Source organism: Oncorhynchus keta, chromosome 30 (genome assembly GCF_023373465.1).
Source record: "Oncorhynchus keta strain PuntledgeMale-10-30-2019 chromosome 30, Oket_V2, whole genome shotgun sequence".
NCBI lineage: Eukaryota > Metazoa > Chordata > Actinopteri > Salmoniformes > Salmonidae > Oncorhynchus > Oncorhynchus keta.
The window spans coordinates 39,664,213-39,685,558 of NC_068450.1; the positions used below are offsets into that span (position 1 = coordinate 39,664,213).

A 21,346-nucleotide genomic window follows, 5' to 3' on the forward strand; every position below is an offset into this window, starting at 1 on the left:
TTCTTGGGCACAAGGACTATGGTGATCTACTTAAAACATGTTGGCATTACAGACTCGGACAGGGAAAATTTTGAAAATGTCAACGAAGACACTTGCCAGTTGGTCAGTGCATGCTTGCAGTACACATCCTGGTAATCCGTCTGGCCCTGCAGCCTTGTGAATGTTGACCTGTTTAAAGGTCTTACTTACATCGGCTGCAGAGTGCGGGATCACACAGTCTTCCAGGACAGCTGGTGCTCTCATGCATGTTTCAGTGTTATTTGCCTCGAAGCGAGCATAGTAGTAGTTTAGCTCGTCTGGTAGGCTCGTGTCACTAGGCAGCTCTCGGCTGTGCAGCTCTCGGCTGTGCTTCCCTTTTTAGTCTGTAATAGCTTGCAAGCCCTGCCACATCCGATGAGTGTCAGAGCCAGTATAGTATGATTCGATCTTAGTCCTGTATTGACACGTTGCCTGTTTGATGGTTCGTCGGAGGGCATAGCGGGATTTCTTATAAGCTTCCAGGTTAGAGTCCCACTCCTCGAAAGCAGCAGCTCCAACATTTAGCTCAGTGCGGATGTTGCCTGTAATCCATGGCTTCTGGTTGGGGTATGTACATACGGTCACTGTGGGGACGACGTCATCGATGCACTTGATGAAGCCAATAACTGATGTGGTGTACTCCTCAATGCCATTGGAGGAATCCCAGAACATATTCCAGTCTGTGCTAGCAACAGTCCTGTAGCTTAGCATCTGCTTCATCTGACCACTTTTTTATTGATCGATTCACTGGTGCTTCCTGCTTAATTTTTGCTTGTAAGCAGTAATCAGGAGGATAGAATTGCGGTCAGATTTGCCAAATGGAGGGCGAGGGAGAGCTTTGTATGCATCTCTGTGTGTGGAGTAAAGGTGGCCAGAGTTTTTTCCCTCTGGTTGCATATTTAACATGCTGATAGAAATTTGGTAAGACGGATTTAAGTTTCCCTAAATTAAAGTCCCTGGCTACTAGGAGCGCCGCCTCTGGGTGAGTGTTTTCCTGTTTGCTTATGGCGGAATAAAGCTCATTCAGTGCAGTCTTAGTGGCAACATCAGTCTGTGGGGGTATGTAGACAGCTACGAAAAATACAGATGAAAACGCTCTAGGTAGATAGATGTTGTATATAGCTTATCATGACATACTCTACCTCAGGCGAGCAAAACCTTGAGACTTCCTTAGATATCGTGCACCAGCTGTTATTTACAAAAATGCATAGTCCGCCGCCCCTTCTCTTACCAGACACCGCTGTTCTATCCTGCCAATACAGCGTATAACAGGCCAGCTGTATGTTGATAATGTCGTCGTTCAGCCCCGACTCCGTGAAGCATAAGATATTACAGTTTTGAATGTCCCGTTGGTAGTTTAATCTTCCACGTAGGTCATCGATTTAATTTTCCAATGATTGCACGTTTGCTGGCAGAATGGAAAGAAGTGGGGGTTTATTTGATCGCCTACAAATTCTCAGAAGACAGCCCGCCCTCTGGCCCCTTTTTCTCCGCCTTCTCTTCACGCAAATGACGGGGATGACGGGCCTGTTCCCGGGAAAGCAGTATATCATTCCGTCAGACACGTTAAAGGGAAAAAGGATTCTGACAGTCCGTGGTGAGTAATCGTAGTTCTGATGTCCAGAAGTTATTTTCGGTCATAAGAGACAGTAGCAGCAACATTATGCACAAAATAAGTTTAAAAAACAAGTTACGCAAAGAAAAAAGAAAAAAACACAATTGGTTAGGAATACGTAAAATGTCAGCCTTGGTCTCCGGCGCCATGTTATTCCGATCCTAACCATACAGCTGACCTCTGGGAGTGAAATGGGACTACATTCTCAAAGCCCACCTCTACCTGAAGAAGTATACTCGCCCACCCCACAGTTTAATAGCAATTAGATGGGTTGATCCATTCTGTTAACAGTTTTTGACCTTTAAACACTCACTAAATACTTCTCGCCCACTGACTTGAAGGTAATGACTTCAAATCAAAGTGTTTACCGCCTGAGGTGGACTGACTAGGTCATGAGGTTGGAGGGCTGTGGCATGGTGTCGACACGGGTATAACCTCATGGAAGCCTCTTTTTGGAGGTGTTTTTAGTTTGTTGTCGAAGTTACAAAATGGTTACACATTTAGACCCAGACACTTCTTTCAAATATATGGTTGTGTATGTACAGTTGTATAGCTTTTTGACACTTTCCAGTCTTCAAAACTGAAAGCTGACAGTATGGATTGAGTCAACCATTCTGACCAGGTTCTCCAAGTCTTGCAGCAATTTTGTGCCACATTACCAATAACCAGCACCTTAAATCGGTAATTACAGCAATCCAACAAACATTTAGGGGGTCATTTCGATGCAGAAAAACTTCAAGAGCTGACAACAAATTACTGACGTCATTTTGCTCCCTGAAACTTCTTTCACCAGTCCACCCAATTCTTAGCAGTTATTATGTCGTTAGCGCATAACTCATAGAATTCAACATGGGCTTGAAAGGTTAAATGAGCCCCCAACATTAGCCTCTGCTATCCAAGTGAATCTTCATATTGTGCCAAAGATACAAAATGGACCAGAAAAGTAGAGGTATGTGGCTCATTGATCAGTGTTATGAAACCATTTTTTTTTTACTACATCATGACAGTTTTTGGCAGTAGCCTTTTTTCACCATCCATTAAGCTGGAGCCTGAGAGTAATTGTAAGAGGAGTTTAGTGGGGCGTGCAAATACATCATGAAAATGATATATGTTCGCAACTAGTGGCGAGGGATCCATACTGTGTGTTTGTTTTTTATGTGTATATGTGAGACCTCTGTTGAACTGAGGGAGAAATATCATCATTAGTGTCATGCTGGGTACTGAAGCTAATGGATTTGTCAATAGGTTCTGCATGTATCACGGTACTCTTGAGATTTTTTTGTCAAGGAGCAATAGTTTAATTTTGACCCCACACTCACATGGTCTCTTTCTCTCCCTCTCTCACACTCATACTGTGGCCCCCAACTTCAAGGCACACACCCACACACACTGTCGCCCCACACTTCAAGGCAAAGATGCCCTAAATGACTCCAAGCAAATGTGATGGGGGACAAATGACAAAATACAAAATGCTTCCCGGCTTTTCTTCAAGGCTCGCCTCTCTCTCAGCGACACTCTTCTGGGCACTCTCTCCGTCACCCTATTGCACACAGAGGTGTCACGACCCCGCAGTGACCTGCTCCTGACTAGCCCACCTTACGCCACGGGACTCCGGGGGCCCAGGGCCAAAGAGCTAAGCCAACAGTGTGAAAGGGGCCGCCAATATACTAATGGGGTTGGGTTGATTCCTGGGAGATGAGAGGAAGAGGCTATCACCCGCCTCCTCACACGCTCGTTGGGCTGTGACTTGGAGTGAAAAGGGTCTGGACGGCTTATACGAGCCACTAGGTCCTTCTCGGCCGTCCCCTCACCTTGAGAATTCAATAGGATGCAGATGCCCCCCCAAAAAACCACCCGACCCCCCCACCCCAGTCGATATGTTCGTGTCGGAGATGAAAGTGGGAAGTGAGGGGAGGAAAGGGGGTGGCAGGGGGGTCCTGACACTAATATAGTACATTGGAATTCACTTACAGAACTTCCAAGTTCTTTTGTCAAGCTTAAAGGCCCGCTAGGCTCTTTGAACCCCTGGCTGACCGCCCTCGGATAGCTTTTTTTTCACCCTGCCTTTTTTTCTAGCGTCAATGAGATATTCTCCACATTCCTGATGACCGTCACGACACAGTCTGAGACATCTACCGGTAGCGATGATGGTGCAAAGCCACGGTGCATTTTGTAACAAACTCTCTTTTGCGGCTGTGGGGTTTATCCCAAGACCATTAGCTTACTTGCTTGTTCTTTTCTTCACTCAGTCGCTGTGGGTAACCTAATCCTAACTCTTGGGTTGCTGGCTTGCCTGCCCACCTCCCCCTCCTCTCCTCAGAAGGACTGAGACAGCTCCCCATTCATAAACCTCGACTCTAGTCATTGTCAACCAGTAGGCTCAACTTTCCACCCAAGAAAATTCTCAATTGTTGATCACAATTCTGACTAACCTTCATAGCCACTTAGCCTAAATTCTAAATGTAAATGGTTCTAAGAACAAATCTGACATACGCCGTAGTTCGTGTCGCTTAATGTGACTGATTAGAGCCCAGAGTCAATGCAATGTATCCTCCATCCTAGAATAAACTATGGAATGGAACAGTTTCTCCATGTGTCATACCTGCTGTAACGTGGTTCTACCAGAGGGGTAGATACCATAGAAGTGCCACAAAACAGTGAACAATGACTTTTTATTTTCATGAGTCTTCATCATTTTTTTCAAGATTGCCACCAAGCTTTTTCAACATCTGACCGAGGCAGTAGAAAAAAACGTTGATTTAAAAAAATAAATAAAAAAAAGTGAAAATGTGCAGGTAAGCAGTACGCAGGAGCTTCTTCTTTTGAAGCTTGCCACAAGTGTCACACAGTTGAGCAGCACATCAAAAGACACAGCTCTGTTCACTCTGTACCACAGCTCCTGGTTTATACTTTCAAGGCATTGGCACAAGCCTGTGCTTTGGAGGCGATGAGTAACTCAATGCTGGCTCCTTTTGTGCAGTATCATAATTATAGTTTATTATGCCTGTGGTTTTAATCACTTTTCATAAAGCTTCATTTTGGACTGCCAGCCAATGCTTTCAACATATTGTCTTTTGTTGATTGTAAGTATTTTGGATGTACACCAAATGAAAGCCCCAGGTCAATCTAATCATCAGACATTCACACATTGTGTTTATTCCGCTGTTCCTATCATAAATTATTATATTTTGTGTAATTAGGATTTTTTAATATTTTGGAAATGGAGGACCTAGGAGTTTCACAATTCTGGGGATAATATTTTGGCATTATATTGGTTCACACAGCCACCCTCATTCTTGTCGGATATTCAAAGTGCCATCAACTATAGTTTAAATAGGTACCACTAACCCAATGGGAAAATTATGAATTTTTATTTTAAACGCATTGAGGATGGAATGCTGTAATTCCCGTTGTAATAGGACAATAAAGGGGAATCACACACTGGTCCTAAGTGGCGGGAGGGATGATCGATCATTCCACTGCGAGTTCAGAGGGCCTCGTAAACACATTCACACCTCTCTTTCATTTAAATGCGGGATAAGTTATAGCATATTATTGAAAAATCGAGTTCCACAACAACCTGCATTTCAATGCTGTCTGGGAGAGTAAAGCCCAATCCACAAACGAAGTGGCCTCCAACATAACTTGAAACCAAGAGAAGCCGAGAAAGAGTAGTCTTGACTGTTGCCTAACCAACTCGGCACACAATTTTGTAATATTGTGTTCTGAAAATACATGACACAATGTTTATCATTACAAAGGTAATACAACAAAAACTGCGGCAATAATAAACTAATATTAATTCGATATTAATAATACTAACACTGAATAACAAATATATATATATATAAAAAACAGATAGGCATTTATGAAAAATACAAAATATGATTTAAGCTTAAAATGAGAATCCACTATTCGCCCAAGTAAGCTATTTTAAACTTGAAATAGGCTTCCACCTGCTTTTAAGGTAATATCGAATTGCTCCAAATAAAATGTAGCCTATATACAAGTCTCTAAAAAAAAGGTTAAAAAAACAAGTCAATCAATTCGTGTGTTCCTCCTTGTACCAACTCCCTCCCAATCACTATCATTTCTGACTCGAGGAAAACATTCTCCAAACTGATGGCCTCTCAAAGATTACCCTATCAGGTGCAAACCGCTGACACGTTTCCACCCACCACCAACAGAAAAACCTCACTGTGCCCAAATCCTTAGCCGCAGATACTCCACTGACAGGCATTACACCATCGCCCCTGCTACGAAGATCTGCCGCTGCGTTAGATTCAGGTTTCATATTTATAGCTACCCTCTGGATAACACCAACGTTTTATCAGAACGCGAGGTATTCCACGTAAAAAATATATATATATATATATATGATCATATTCGATTTTACGCACTTGTCCCCTTTTGCCATTTTCCCACTGTGGAGTCGGAAGATTTAAAATGATCCTTGCAATGTGTAGATATCCCCCGCAGGTACGGACGGAACTGAAGTACCTCTGATCTTTGGAGTAGCACCTTTGGGAGGAAAGAGGGTGCGCGCAATGGATTTTTAAACAAGGGGAAATCTACTCAGCAATGGTTGCAAGTTGAATATTTCCACGCCTGGCAAGACACCGCTGTCTAAACGGACAGTGAGAGCGGAGATAGGAGATTTGGAGGCGGACAAGAAACAATACGTTACCTTTTCCCTCTGGATCATTTTCTTACAACAAGGAAGCACCTAATGTTGCATGCAGTGACATTTTTGCACTCCAGTTATTTATCATTACACTGGGATTCAAAGGCACCTCCGGGATTGTGTGCGTAAGGACGCTGGCGGGTCTATCCTCAACTTCTCCCGGGGCTTTAAAACTGTGGAAACAGGTGTATTTCAGCAAGTCAAGATGTCTGTTGTGCCTTCGAGGTTCATATACCTGTAAGGATTCCATCTTTCTATTACTTTCGTTTCTCAAAACACGTACATTCTTACCAATAGAAGTCGCTAAAAGCTACATAGTTGCTACCGTTTACATTCAGGTATGGATATAGCCGTTTATATTTAATGTAATTGCTTGTGATTAACCCCCTCCTCCCTTTTCTCTCTCCAGGTGTTTACATTTTCTGGTCCTCTATTTCCAGCTCCAGGTAGGTTGATTTGATTGTTCTTGTTTTGAACACTGCGTGTGTGTGTGTGTGTGTGTGTGTGTGTGTGTGTGTGTGTGTGTGTGTGTGTGTGTGTGTGTGTGTGTGTGTGTGTGTGTGTGTGTGTGTGTGTGTGTGTGTGATTTTTCTGGACCCATTCTGGATTTATTATGAACAAATACTCATACAATTGGATACAGTAACTATACACTATTTTAGCTTGTGGGTACTTGTGGGTACTTTGCAACCTTGAACATACCTTGGTTAGACGCGCGTTCTTTTTCTCAGATTTCAGTTACTTTTTAGTGTTACCTTAATTAGATAAGATGAACACAATTCCCTAATTAAAGATCGATGTTTGTTTTTCATCAAACACAAATACAAGCAAAGTAACTCTACCCTTGTTAAAATATAGTACATTTTATTGTAAGGAAATAGGTTTGGAATGTCGAGGAAACTATCCTTTTGCATCTCGCTAATGAACGAGGCATCCCCGAGTGCACCAGATAAACCCACCGCGCTCAATTGAGCCAGGCAACCAGCATTGAAACAGAGAAAAACTGAGATGAAAATACATTTCAAGGACGTTTAGATAATGATAATTTGCTGTTTTGGTCAATTTCAGACCCGTGGATCTATTTTGTAATAATAGTATAAACCGCACTAACTCCGCATCTTTTACGCATGCGATTTATTTATGAACTTGGTTGTCTATAGCAAACGTCAGTAAAAACCCACATTCTTTATTATGGAGTGTAACATGCTGCATGGAGTTAGATTTAACTGTTGCCTAATATTTAAAAAAATGAATGCGTTTGGGCATGAATGTGTTGGTTATTTTTAGTTCCGTTTATTTGTCATGATGTATTTGGTGTAAATGAATAGCAGATACAAAGGGTAGTTTGGAAACCAGCATGTTATATTGTTGGATACAGTGAGAGGCAGCGGTTAGCCCACATCCTGAAATGCTTCCATGCCTCTGTTTTTGGGGTTAGTTTTGTAGTCTAGTCAGTATCATATACCAGGGTTGATGCCAATCAAATCTCTCAGGGATTACAGAGAATTACTCGATTTCTTTCCCCTGTCTCCAATGTAATGCTTATTAAAAGTCAGAGGCTATTTATACAGGGATAAGTAATTACATACAATGTGCCCAATCCCTTACCCTTGATTGAGGTGATAAGATATCACCTAGTTTAAAATCTTAACATTTCCAGAGTTGCTTCAACAAGTAATCCTTTGCATTGAAGATGAGGATTAAGATTGTCAACAAACCACTCATGCCAAACAAATTATTAAAGGAGAAGCCCAATCCATCCAATGATGCTGCAATAGACGAAGACATAGAGTACAATCCCTCATTCTACCTCTTGGACATCACATCTCTGTCGGAGATGTTCTAAACAAATGGGTCAAGGGATTATGATTATAAAAACCTGGCATTACCCTTTCATAATAGAGGGGACATCTTACAAAGACACCCCTCAGCAAGGAAAAAAGCTGGTGGTTTAAAAAATAAATAAAAAACAAAGAGGAGACAACTGGGTTATGTTCTTGTTCCAAAGGAATTGGCAAAAACAACACTTGTGTCAACTGTCTGATATCTTCCCCAACCTAGACAGTAATCACAATACTATAGTTTTAATTGCTTCCCATATCTGTGGTGATATATATATACATCGATATATGCTCCATGCTTTGCACGACTAATTGCTTCTGCAAAAAGAGGTAGGGCAGAAGGAAGTCTCATAGAGGCTTTCTTGAAGGAAATGCACTTTCGATAGACCAATACAATTGCACAGCACAACCTTGATGGCATGTATAGTGTTTTGTAAACCTATGTGTGGGGTTCGCAGGTGGTAAGGTGTATCTGAGATGCAAGGGGGCGAAGCTTCCCAGCAAAGATGGTGCCAGACTTTTGAAGTTTCAACCATACCCATTTTCATCCCGCCTTTAAAGAGGGAGACGACCCGATCATTTCTTTTTGTCGGTTGCGTTTACTTTTGGCCCTCTGCAGAGGCTTGCCTTTGTTTCCTCCGTGTGAAATGCAATTGTCTACAAAACACACCTTTTGTGTTTGTTTAGAGATGGAGAGATTTGATACAAATCCCAAAGCAGTAGTTATCCTAAAAGTCTTGTTAGTGAGTGCTGTCTTGGTGGTGAACTTTGTGGGTTAGTATAATAGACAGACCATTTCATTCTAGGGTTGTGGTGAGTTTTGGAAGCTCTATTAAAGATGCTCTATTAGATTTGGATGCTCTATGACAGTTTTGAATGCTCTTTTTAGAGTTGTGGAAGCTTTAGTGGAGATGTTGATGCTCTATGATAGTTTTGAATGCTCTTTTTAGAGTTGTGGAAGCTTTAGTGGAGATGTTGATGCTCTATTAGATTTGGATGCTCTATGATAGTTTTGAATACTCTTTTTAGAGTTGTGGAAGCTTAATGGAGATGTTGATGCTCTATTAGATTTGGATGCTCTATGATAGTTTTGAATGCTCTTTTTAGAGTTGTGGAAGCTTTAGTGGAGATGTTGATGCTCTATTAGATTTGGATGCTCTATGATAGTTTTGAATGCTCTTTTTAGAGTTGTGGAAGCTTAATGGAGATGTTGATGCTCTATTAGATTTGGATGCTCTATGATAGTTTTGAATGCTCTTTTAGAGTTGTGGAAGCTTTAATGGAGTTCTGGATTCTCTATTGGATGCACTGTTTCTTAGGTACGGAAGTATGAGGTGTGTCATAATAACTTCCTTAATGTTGACTAAATTCAAAGGAAGTTTGACATAGCGATTTCAATAAAATTGCTTATTGATTAAGATGCATCTTTGTTTTAGGCAAACAATTTAATTTTAGCGTTGTACCATGGCATTGTTGAATACATGTTTCTGATTGGCTTGACGGGGACTATAGAGCGTGTATTATTTCCCTATAACGCACAGTATATTTGCACGGTAGAATTCAATGGCTATAGTTCATTGTAGCATGTTCTATGTTTGAGCTGCTTTTGAATGCAAAAGTCGAATTGAAAACAGCATTGGCATTGTTGAATTCAAATGTCATAATAGCAAGCTACGACTGATGGTTTGGTTAGCTAAACCAGCAAGTCTGTTTGTTTGGTTACCACGTCAACTACTGTTGCTATCTAGTGAACTTGCAAGATACTTCAGTGGATGTTGAGCACATTTATACCGGCAAAGGAACACATTTTCAGCAGCAAATGTGTTAAATTAGACCCATGGTATGAAGGGATAGTCAGCTTGGGGCTCTATGTGTTCTCTGGAAAGCAATGTACCTCCGCTAGCGTGTCGTGGAGCACAACTACCACGTCAGTCGCATAGCCTCTTGTTGATTATCCCTTACATTAAACATGATGTACAATTGTTTCATATTTTCAATTCATCCATTTGCAGTTGTTTCAAGACCATCCAAAAGTGACTATGCTTCTTAGTTGCTTCAATTTTCGCTGACACCTTGCTGACACTACTGGGATTTGTATTCAGATCAGTGGTTTGTTTTCCCCCCTGTGTTAAAGATTTGTTCTACCATGAGCATATTTCCCCTCTCATTCACTAAATGCCATTAATTTTCTGAGGTTAAAACAACAAGGAGTTGGTGTATGTAATGTGTATATAATTAGCCACCTGAGAGAAGCCACATAAAAAGGCAGTTACTATGTAATTACCACATGATACAGCTGGGGAATGGGATCTTGGCGCACATCGAGATTCCAGGGGTTTCGAAAGTATACGTTATCCTTCCCATCCACATATGGGTTAGGGTGACAGGGCACACAGGCTGTGTTCATTTTGACGTGTTGTCGAAGTCAGCAATTTTTTTTCTGTTTTTTTTGGAGGGGGGCTGACTTGTAAGTGCAGAACAGACCTTTGCATTCAGGCTAACAGTGTGAAATATTTGAATGGCGAATTTATGTTACAAGAGGCTCCCCTCCGAGTGTGTTTCTGTGGTACAAGCTGTCTCTCGCCATCACATCCACATCTCCACTGTGATTTATGGGCCTTACTGGGCCCTCAGGCAGATATTTGTTTGATGATAGCGTAACAGGGATGGATGCTTCAGGTGTATAATTGCTAGTGGCTTGCATGCTTGTGGAAATGGAATACTGTTTTCAAGATATCCCCGGGCGCATAGACAGCTGCCTCAATACAAAGACATGCAATAATAATGAAGCATGTACCATGTTGTGCTTTTGTTCTCGGTGAACTTCTACAGTGTGTGCCCTTTGAATTTGTACAATGCCGCACAGTTTCATTACCTTGTAAACATGTCGTGTGGAAGAAACACGTGTGGAAGAAACATGTCAGTTTTAATGAGCAAACGGAACTTAAAAATGTCAGCTTACAACTTCCAAGGTGTTACCTCAGTTTCTGGCCTTTAAGCAGAGCTTCACGACAGAGGCCCTGGTAAAAGCGGGTCTATGACCACCTGTGTCATGTCTTTCTCCTCCAGGAATCTCAACAGAGCTCAGCCGATTTCAGGATCTATATTGAGAACCACACGCGGAACCCGGACGACCTGAGCCGGAAGCAGATCCGTATCTACCAGCTGTACAGCCACACCACGGGCAAGCATGTCCAGATCCTGGGCAAGAAGGTCAACGCCAACGGAGACGATGGGGGCAAGTACGGTACGGGAGAATTCCTGTGCACTTCACTTACAGACGCTTCATGCCAGTTCCCCTCATCAATGGTCTTTATTGTGGGAAACATTTCCCATGTGACACAGGATTCATTCGACCTATTTTGGACCGCTACTGGTCAGAGTTGGGTTTACATTTTTAATGAGTGAACTTTGACCCTAACTCAGCTCCTCCTTGATTGCTTGGTTAAGCCATTAAGATTATGAATAGTGTGGGAATTTGAGGCTATGAACGTGTCCGGCCACAGATAAAGCACATCTAGAGGTACTGTATATATTGTCTTTATTCACTGTGTCTCAGCTGTGTTCCTTACACTGTTCTGGTCGGTGATTATATTGAGGTGGAAATACATCTGATTGTTGTCATGGAAAGTAATTCTGCGTGATGCCTGGCATAGTTCTTTTCAACTCTGTGGAGGGTTTATCAGTACTTGTCACTGTGGACATGGCCCATTTTCTATTAAAAGTTGGGCTGCAGTCTAGACGCATTTGTATGGGAGTGCTTGCCTGTTTGCACTCACATGTATGAGTCGCCAACAAGCACCGCCGGTCGACTGTGTTCAGTCACAGATGCACCGAGGCGAGGTTTCCTCTCGTTGCTTGTTAGAGCTTGAGTGGAAGCAGATTCAATGTTCCCCATGAGGAATTGCCAACCCTGCCCCCTCCACTCAGCCCCAGTACCTGGCACCTGTGAACTCCTTGACACTGATTTAACAGGAGGCTCGAGAAGACACTCTTCTCTCCTCTCTGCACTAATCCTCACTCAGTCATAACAGCAACCTCACAATGGAGGGTCAGAAAGCATGGCTGAGAAATGGAGCCTCAGCTACTACAAGGTCAGCTACCCCACATATACACGCGGATAAAACAGAGTTATAATTCTCCCCAGGCAGCAGAGCTGGGCTAGAGAATGTGTCACATGCAATCCCACATAATTGATGTCACCATTTATCCGATAGCATCTTATGTATCTAAATGCATAGTCACATTTGTTTTAAAAAATCCACATGAAACAGACAGAATTAGTTATTTTTCTAAAGGCAGATGTTGCACCTGTAGTTTCCGGTTGCAATTGAAGTCTCCAGTGGTACATGCATAAGTCCGAGGCACAGTCGTTTGCGATTCAGCGCTGAGAATGCTGTGGGGTTTCTTATTAAGCTTGGCCGCAGTGAGCGACACTACACTAAAACCCTCTTCAACCCGGGATATCACGGTACAGCTTGCTTTTTCCCATTGTAGTATGAAAGGGATGGAAGAGGGGCAGCTAAGTGTGGACTTGTGTCTGTCTCTGTCTCAGCTCCTCCAACTCCTCTCAGGAGCGCCAATGTGTTTCTCAAACCTGTGCATTCAGAGAAGTCTCACCAGTCATTTTATCCTCTTTGCTCCCTGGTTGAAAGGGCGGGATGTCTTCTTCCCTCTCTCTCTCAACGTCAGTTCTGAGATGAGTTTCCCACTCACCTACAAGATTGTTTTACAGGACAATTTTGGAGAACCCCCCCCTGCTCGCCTCCGTTCCCTTGAGTGCCACTGAATAAGCCAGTGTGTTAAACAAATGGATCATCTTTAACTTTTTGATTGAGTGAGCACAGACTAAAGAGAACCTGAAACCTAATCCTGAGGGAGCGTAACCGCTCCACAATGTTTGGCAGATCTCTTGCCCGCGAGGAGCGAACAGAAACAAAGGTGACCCCACAGGGGTTAAGGTTGTGCCAGTGCAAAAGAAGCCGCCGGCATCCTGGTTTAGAATGAGTCGTTTTCAAATGTTTATGAGGCTAAAGTTGTATATTTGTTATTCTGTGGAGATGGCGAAGTCTATTATAGAGTATCTTTCATGAACCAATAGTTATTATCTGTTTCAAATGGTCTGTATCAATCAGCTTACAATCTACTTAATGAATGTACTGTAAGTGGCTGGGAGTATTCATGAAGTAAATGTGTTTCTCCTTCACCTTGTAGCTCTTCTTGTTGTCGAGACGGAGACCTTTGGGAGCCATATTCGAATAAAAGGGAAGGAGAGTGAGTATTACATCTGTATGAACAAGAATGGCAAAATAGTTGGAAAGGTAAGCATATCCTTGGTTGTTACTCTCTTGCTAGAGAATGGGGCAAATCTAACCCAAAGAAATACATGTTTTGCCTAGTGCCAATAGCAGATTCTTTGAGTGATTCCAGTGGATGAAGCCATTACTATAACTAACATTAGAACAAATACTTTTACACAAGAAGTTTTTATTATTATTATGTGTGGTAAAGATCCTCTTTAAAGGGGGAATCTACAGTTGCTACATCTGTTGGGACTTCTAAATGAATTACATGTACACATTGATTCTTGAAGAATATAAGTGCTTCATGAGCTTAGTTCAACTTGATACTGTATAGTCTCAAGACATTTATAATGTTGATATCATGGATGGTCAGTCCTTGCATTATTCCGTAGATTTGTTACCGAAACTGTGGCGGTTATTTTTTTCCAACTGTGGATTTACCCTGTAAGGATATTTGAGCAAGACTAAGACATACATCGCTGTGCAATAAATAATAAGACATAAATAGGTGACAACTATTTATTTTCAAAACGCTATATCCACAAATGTTTCGCATTTGTGTTTTTTCATCAGAAATGATTGCTTATGAGTTCCTTCATATGTGTGTGAAATATTACTCTTATCAGGTTTTTTATTAATAGACTTTCGACATTTTTTAAATTAAAAGTTTAAAGTTTTTTTTATTGTTCTATTTTTTTTTAGCAAAACCCCTATATATCCATTGTTTAGCTGGAACGGAATGTTTGAATCCTATATATTTGTCTGTGATATGTGGTTGTCTCAGCTAGCTATCTTAAAAGTAATGCACTTACTATAAGTTGCTCTGGAAAAGAGCATCTGGTAAATGACTAAAATGTCAAATGTAAATGTTTTACATAACGACCTCATATTACTGTATTTATTTATTTCTATATTTCAATATTGATGTCACAAATGTATAATTTGTGCAGTTCAATTTTTTTTAAATGTAGTTATTTGTTACATTTAACTGTATAAAACCAAGCAGCAATACTTATTTCTCAGAGCCTGGTGGATGTAGGCCGCCATTAAAAATAAGAATTTGTTCTTAACTGACTTGCCTAGTTAAATCAAGGTAAATCAAACATATATAGCGTTTTGGAATGAAAATCTTCTTATGTTCACTTGCCGAACATACAAGCCAGGATGGAGAGTGCTTTTCTTAGTGTACCCCTGACAGAAATATTTTGATAACTCACTGGCATCCTGTTACGTAACCTGTGCTGTCCTTTTGATCCTCCACCAGTCAATTATAGACTGCAATCATCACACTGCTTTGACAGGCTAATGGCCTCATAGCAGCATTGCCATTGCAATTATACCTCTTGTTCACCAGGTGGCGCCATGTAAAATAGCAGCAGCTAGGGAAAAAGTACCCAAATGTCATACTTGAGTAAAAGTAAAAATACCTGAATTGAAAATGACTCAAGTAAATTTGAAAGTCACCCAATAACATTTAACTTCTTTAAAAATCTAAAAGTGTTTGGTTTTAAATATACTTACGCATCACAAGTAAATGTAATTGCTAAAATATACTTAAGTATCAGAAGCAAAAGTACAAGTATAAATCATTTAAAATTCCTTTTATTAATGAAACCTGAGCACATCATTTTCTTGTTCTTTTAATTTATGGATAGCCAGGGGCATGCTCCAACACTCAGACGTAATTTACAAACGAAGCATGTGTTTAGTAAGCCTGTCAGATCAGAGGCAGTATGGATGACTAGGGATGTTCTCTTGATAAGAGTGTGAATTGAAGACCATTTTCCTGTCCTGCTAAGCATTCAAAATGTAACGAGCACTTTTGGGTGTCAGGGAAAATGTAATGAGCAAAAAGTACATAATTCTCTTTAGGAATGTAGTCAAGTGAAAATAAAAATAAATATAGAAAATAGTCAAGTACAGATACCCTGAAAAAAACCTGACTTTAGTAGTACTTCAAAGTATTTTTTACTTAAGTACGTTACACCACTGAATAGCAGCATGTTCACTCCTCTCCGTATTTATTTGGACAGTGAAGCTAACATTTAAAAATGTGTCTCTTTACTTCAGCATTTTGGATTTGGGATCAAATGTTTCATTTATGGCGACAGCATGTCACCTTTTATTTGAGGGTGTTTTTATACATGTCTAGTTAAAAGTTTAGTATTTGGTCCCCTATTTCTAGCACGCAATGACTACATCAAGCTTGTGACTCTGCAAACTTGTTGGATACATTTGCAGTTTTTTGGTTTTGTTTCGGATAATTTCTTCCCCAGGAGGAACTGAATAGTGAATAGTGTATTGTGTAATTTTGGAGTCACTTTTGTTGTGAATAAGAATAGAAGATGTTTCTGAACACTTCCACGTTCATGTGGATGCTACCATGAATATGGATAATCATGAATTAATCCTGAATAATGATGTGTGAGAAAGTTAGAGGAACAAAGATCATACCTTCCAAAAATGCTAACCTCTCACCATTTCCAATAACAGGGGAGGTTAGCATTTTTTTGTGAGCTGTGATGTTTGTTCCTTCACTGTCCAAATGCAGCTTAACTGTCCAAATACATAAGTATGGAAGTATATATCACAAAAATGTATAATTCTTTTTTAAATGCAAACATAGTTTAAAACTGAGAAAAGCTAAGTTTGAAATGTCTAGTAAGGTGTATGTGTCCTTACAAGAGCCATACCAGAAACACAATTTAAAAAGGAATGAAAAACAACTTTATGCAACTGTAGTAGTTCCATCTCTCTCTGGCTTATATGACATACAGAAATGTTTCTTTGGCAGTAGGTAAAATAGGTTTCCTTGATGGTTTGCCATTGTGGAATGCGGAAGTAGTTTTTTCACAGTGTTGGGAAACCAGGTGCTAAGTGTCTAAAACCATGTTGTTTTCCCTTGCAGCTCAATGGAAGGAATCAGGAGTGCGTCTTCGTGGAAGAATTCTTGGAGAACAATTACACAGCTCTCGTGTCGGCCAAGTACAAAGGGTGGTACCTAGGCTTCAACAGGAAGGGGAGGCCCAAAAAAGGATCGCGGACCACACAAACACAACAGGAAGTGCATTTCATGAAACGCCACCCGAAGGGCAAGGTGGACCCACTGGATGAGTTCCGTTTCACTACAGTAACTAAGCGGACACGAAGGGCGCGACGCTTAAAACAGAACCCCGAAACTAACTGATGGTCCGATGGGACATCAGACACACTGTTTTCCCAAGGAAATCACGAGATTCTTGCCTTAAAACACCTTGAAGACTTTTGTAAAAAAAAAAAAAAGAACGACGACAAAAAAAGAACAAACATTTCAAAGATGTTTTATTTTTATATTTCAGGAACATTGAACATCTCCCAAATGTTGGGTGTTTCTGGGTTGTTATAATTATTACAATGTGTCTTATTTTATTTATATCGGATAACTAAGGATGACAAAGGGCCCTTATTGCTTATCTTCGGCTCCTTTGAATTGCAAACTGAAGGCATATTTCTGACAATGAGGGTGGGAAGCATGAGTTTATAAATGTTGTAAAAAGAAAGCGCTAGATTTTATTGGAATACCTGTCAGTTTTGTTTGTGTCATCCCCCCCCCCCCGACAACACGGATCCCGTATTTCTACTGGAATCAGACGCCAGGGAGACGAGACGGAAAGAGGTGACAGTGGCAGGTGACACAGTCTACCTAGATAACTGTGTAGCTTTGAGTGCAATATTTGACAGTGCCCACTCTCCCTCCCCCAACTCTCCCTCCGTGTTGATACCTTTTGCCTGAATCGTTGCCTACTCTGGATGGAATGCGCTGAACACGTTGTGTACAGTGTGATTTCCTTGACATTTTTTTTGTTGTACAACTGATGATTCAACATGCTTTGACTAGCCAGGCATCAGACAGACGGTGTCGTAGTTTTGTTTAACCTGAGTTGATGTGGCTCAGAAGTTAACTGGCTATTACGATGGGAAACGTAATATCACACCTTTAGCCTTACGTGTCTTACTGTGGTAGAAAGTTGGAGAGAAAAAAAGCCTAATGAATACTGGACAGCTTTTGAAACATTGCCTTATATGATGTTATCTGATATACTTCAGAATCATTTTTTTGACACAGAGCAAGCTTTCTGTTATTATTAACATCTGCATCCACCAATTTTGCCCTGCTTTTCATAGGCCTACAACCAAAAGGTGGATTGTATTTCTGGTTGTTCATGGTGCACCCCAAGCACCCATGTTCAAAGAGACATCCCAAAAACTGTTAATCTTTAACAATGTGTTCAACCAAGCCAGTTATAATGTCGAGAGCACTGAATTGTTCAAATGTGTACTTAGACAGGTATAGAGTCATCCTATCCACCCACTATCTCTGTATTGTAAGACCTAACTCTCAAACCCTGAAAACCATACAACCAGAAATATGCTTATTTTGGATTCAGGAAACGACTGCAGCCATTACTAGACCTGACAACCAGGGGAGTTGTGATCCCTACAGAACATTGTAGATCATTACCATTGATGACAAAGTTCAGCCTCTATTCCTGGGTAGAGCTGTAGTAGCCTATATATTTGTCTACCAACTGACAGGTTTTGTATGAGATGCTACTAACAACATGACACATTTATGTTTTTTTTTTTTTAAATGTATGCAAAACAATTTTATGACTATTATAAGATATTTATTGCCTTTCTTTGTAAATACAATGTGATGAATTTATTTGGCCTCTGTTAATAAAATGAGGACTATATTTAAAACCATTTTTCTATGTGTTTACTTGGCCTGGTATTATAGTTGAGGGGCAAATGCATGCCTTTTCTCTCCTACACACTGGGGTTATATAAATTCACCAAATGCATTTTCATATACTATACAAACCTAAACGTGTGAAGGCTGCTTTTAACAGCAGTAGATTTCTAGGTTGAGAAATGTTGCATTGCGGAATCATTGTAAGAGCTATTCTAAGGATTGGAAATGTGTTGTAAAGGCTGGCACGTTTACTATAACCTAACCATGAACTTTGATAGTACATTAGCTGTGTCTGTGCCAAGACGACATCCAACAGAACTTAGATATTTGTAGTTACTCATTGGGCAGAGGTACAGATGTCAGTTCAATGTATAGTTTTGATTTACATTTGGTTGAGTCGTCAAGTAACGTGACTTCAACGCCAAGTCAACCACAAATTTCACCATGTCATTTGATTTAGGTTAAAGGTTGGTTGAAAAAAAAAATGAAATTCCCTTACTTTGATGACTTTTTGCAAATCCACCTTTATTCAACGTCAACACATTTACATTTTGAGGTGAAATGACGTGGAAACAACATTGAGTCAACCAGCTTTTGCCCAGTGGGTAATTCTCATCACGTCTTTAATATTCTGATCGAGTTTATGTCTTAGGAACAGTGCCTGTATGTGCACTGTGTACAACTGCTAAATCGTATTGGGACTGTAAGGCAAGTTTGTGTACAAGGAACAAAAGTCATTTGAATTTGGTCCACTTGATACGAATATAATATTTGATTCATCTAACGTCTGGGTTTAGATGTGGGCTTGTGCAACATTTCCCATTACGGAAATTGCTATCATAACTGAAATGTCCTAAACTTCCATGGGATGTTATGCAGACATTAAAATCAAGGCCGGAAACCAGCCTGAAAGGAGTTCGTTTTACATCTCCTAAGAAGTTTGTCATAATTCAAAATGTGGAAATATGAAGAGATATTTTCCGTAGCGAGTGTTGCAATTGGCACCTTACTGGCACAACTACTGTATATTAAAGAGGATCTTTTGCCATGAGGCTGAAAGACATGGAGTGTTGAGAGAATAGCAGAGAGTTCTCTGCTGTGAACTCTCTGCTATTCTGTAGTTTCACGCAAGTATCTTTTTTAGAAATCCTATAACTGAACCTTGTGTTACTCTACTACAAATGATGCCACTTTTATATAATGTTGGGAGCTTTCTCTTGGCAAAAGCGTTTGAGACATTTCTCCTACTAAAAAACAGGGTGAAGGAATGTGGAATAGTATGTCTTATAATGTTGTGCGCTGGAATGGTGTTTACAGTAACCGTCAGACTGAAAGATGGCAGTTTTGAAGAAAAAACGTATTTTGTTTAACTTCCTACTGATGTTATCAGACACACAGCAGTCTGCCTAGCCACCTAGCTATACCAGATGAAGACGCTATTCCGTCATTGGATTTAGAGGTCTCATACATGTCTCATGCTCTGACTGCTTTTAAAAGTACTATTTTACATGGCGTTTCTCCTTTAACACCACGTCTAGGTAAAATATCTCATTACTCAAACCAGAACTCAAAGAAACTAGTGTTCCATTCATTTAGAGTGTGGTTTTTAGGGATGTTCAGTCATGCATTGCAACGTCTCATGCAATGTCTCATGCAATGTCTCATGCAATGTCTCATGGCCAATTGTTGTCATGTGCGATATAGAATGATATGTAATATTAATAATGTCCCTCAACAACTTATGATAGAGAGAGAAGAGAGATAGAGGTTGAAGGTTGTCTAAACGAGCACCAATGGTAACAAATGTATTGGACCTTTCGGAATGATAGGAAGACATTTTGAATAAACCCCCTGCCAATCCTTTATTTGAGTTAACCATTGATCACTGTAGGATAGCCTTGGAACTGAATCGATAACTTTCAAATGAAACATGAAATCCTCTTTTACAAATGTCTTCCGCAGGGAACTGAAACTCGAAATGCAGTGGGGGGCAAAAGAGTTTATTCCATTATAAGATATTTTCTTTTCATAGTGAAAAAATGATTCTTTATTAACTCAACGCAGCTCCTAACATCATCCATCAACATATCACAACATATTAAGAATGGCATTACAACGGCCTCTTGTCACTGTCTTGTGAAAATCCGTTCTATTTGTGGTGGCACATAAGTCAAACAAATGTCAGTGGAACAACCAAAGTGTTCCTCAGAATTCAAGCATCAGCAACCGCAAACTTAATAAGAAGCCCTGTCAACAGAAATTTGGTGGCACACTATTTGAGACATAGAACCACCTTTGTCTCTCGAAGACTACTTAACGTGCCCTCAGGTTAGAGAAAAACAAAGACAAACCAAAATGGTACCCAAGCTCTAATATAGTCATTTTACATGTGCCATTTATTGTAGATCTATGTCACGTCATTTACCATCAAGACACCGCAGTCTTTCTTATTCTAGCTAAACGTTAAACCGCACTTGACTGGTCTTCTTTTATGACTGAAAAATCCACTGGGGGAACATTTTGTGATTCTCAATGTTTTTAATGTTTGTCTTTGAATATACAGCTGAGCAGTGTTTTTACAGGATTATAAATCTGCTTATATACTATTTTTTGTTGAAAATCATCTGTTTTCTTTGAATAATAGATTCTCATGTAGTCTTTCATGCCTAGGCAGCGGGTAGCCTAGTGGTTAAGAGCATTGGGCCAGTCACCAACATGTCTCTGGTTCGAATCCCAAGCAGACTAGGTGAAGAATCTGTCGATGTGCCCTTGAACAAGGCACGTATCCCTATTTGCTCTGGATAAGAGCATCTGCTAAAATGGAAAGTAATGTAGAAACGAGCAAGTTACAGACTGATGTTTTGGGGTCTTCTTGAAGTGCAGTTGTTTTAGCCGTTGACCCCTACTAAGTGGTTAGTTTGAGAAATATTATTCTATTGATAGATTTTTTAAATGATAGATGATATAGAGTACATGTAAAAGTGTTAATTTGATGTATTGCATCATTTATTTTATAAATACCTACATATACAGTGCCTTCAGAAAGAAGTCACCCCCTTTACTTTTCCCACATTTTGTCGTATTATAGCCTGCATTTTAAATGTACTAAATTGAGATGTTGTGTCACTGATCTACACACAATACTCCGTA

At 40.3% G+C, this 21,346-nt stretch overlaps 1 protein-coding gene across 2 annotated transcripts; it reads left to right on the forward strand.

The window, feature by feature from the left end:
- The first annotated feature begins 837 nt into the window (after window positions 1-837).
- Window positions 838-18,207, forward strand: LOC118363564 (fibroblast growth factor 18-like). 2 transcript variants are annotated; one of them, XM_035744540.2, is made up of 5 exons: window positions 838-6,554; window positions 6,727-6,763; window positions 11,228-11,396; window positions 13,373-13,479; window positions 16,370-18,207. In XM_035744540.2, exons 1-5 carry the CDS (start codon window positions 6,523-6,525, stop codon window positions 16,646-16,648), a joined length of 624 nt encoding a protein of 207 aa, XP_035600433.1. In that variant the 5' UTR covers window positions 838-6,522; the 3' UTR covers window positions 16,649-18,207. The 2 variants fall into 2 exon arrangements, with proteins under 2 accessions (XP_035600433.1, XP_035600432.1); XM_035744539.2 differs by having other exon boundaries at window positions 842-6,554; window positions 11,228-11,405.
- The last annotated feature ends 3,139 nt before the right edge of the window (window positions 18,208-21,346 follow it).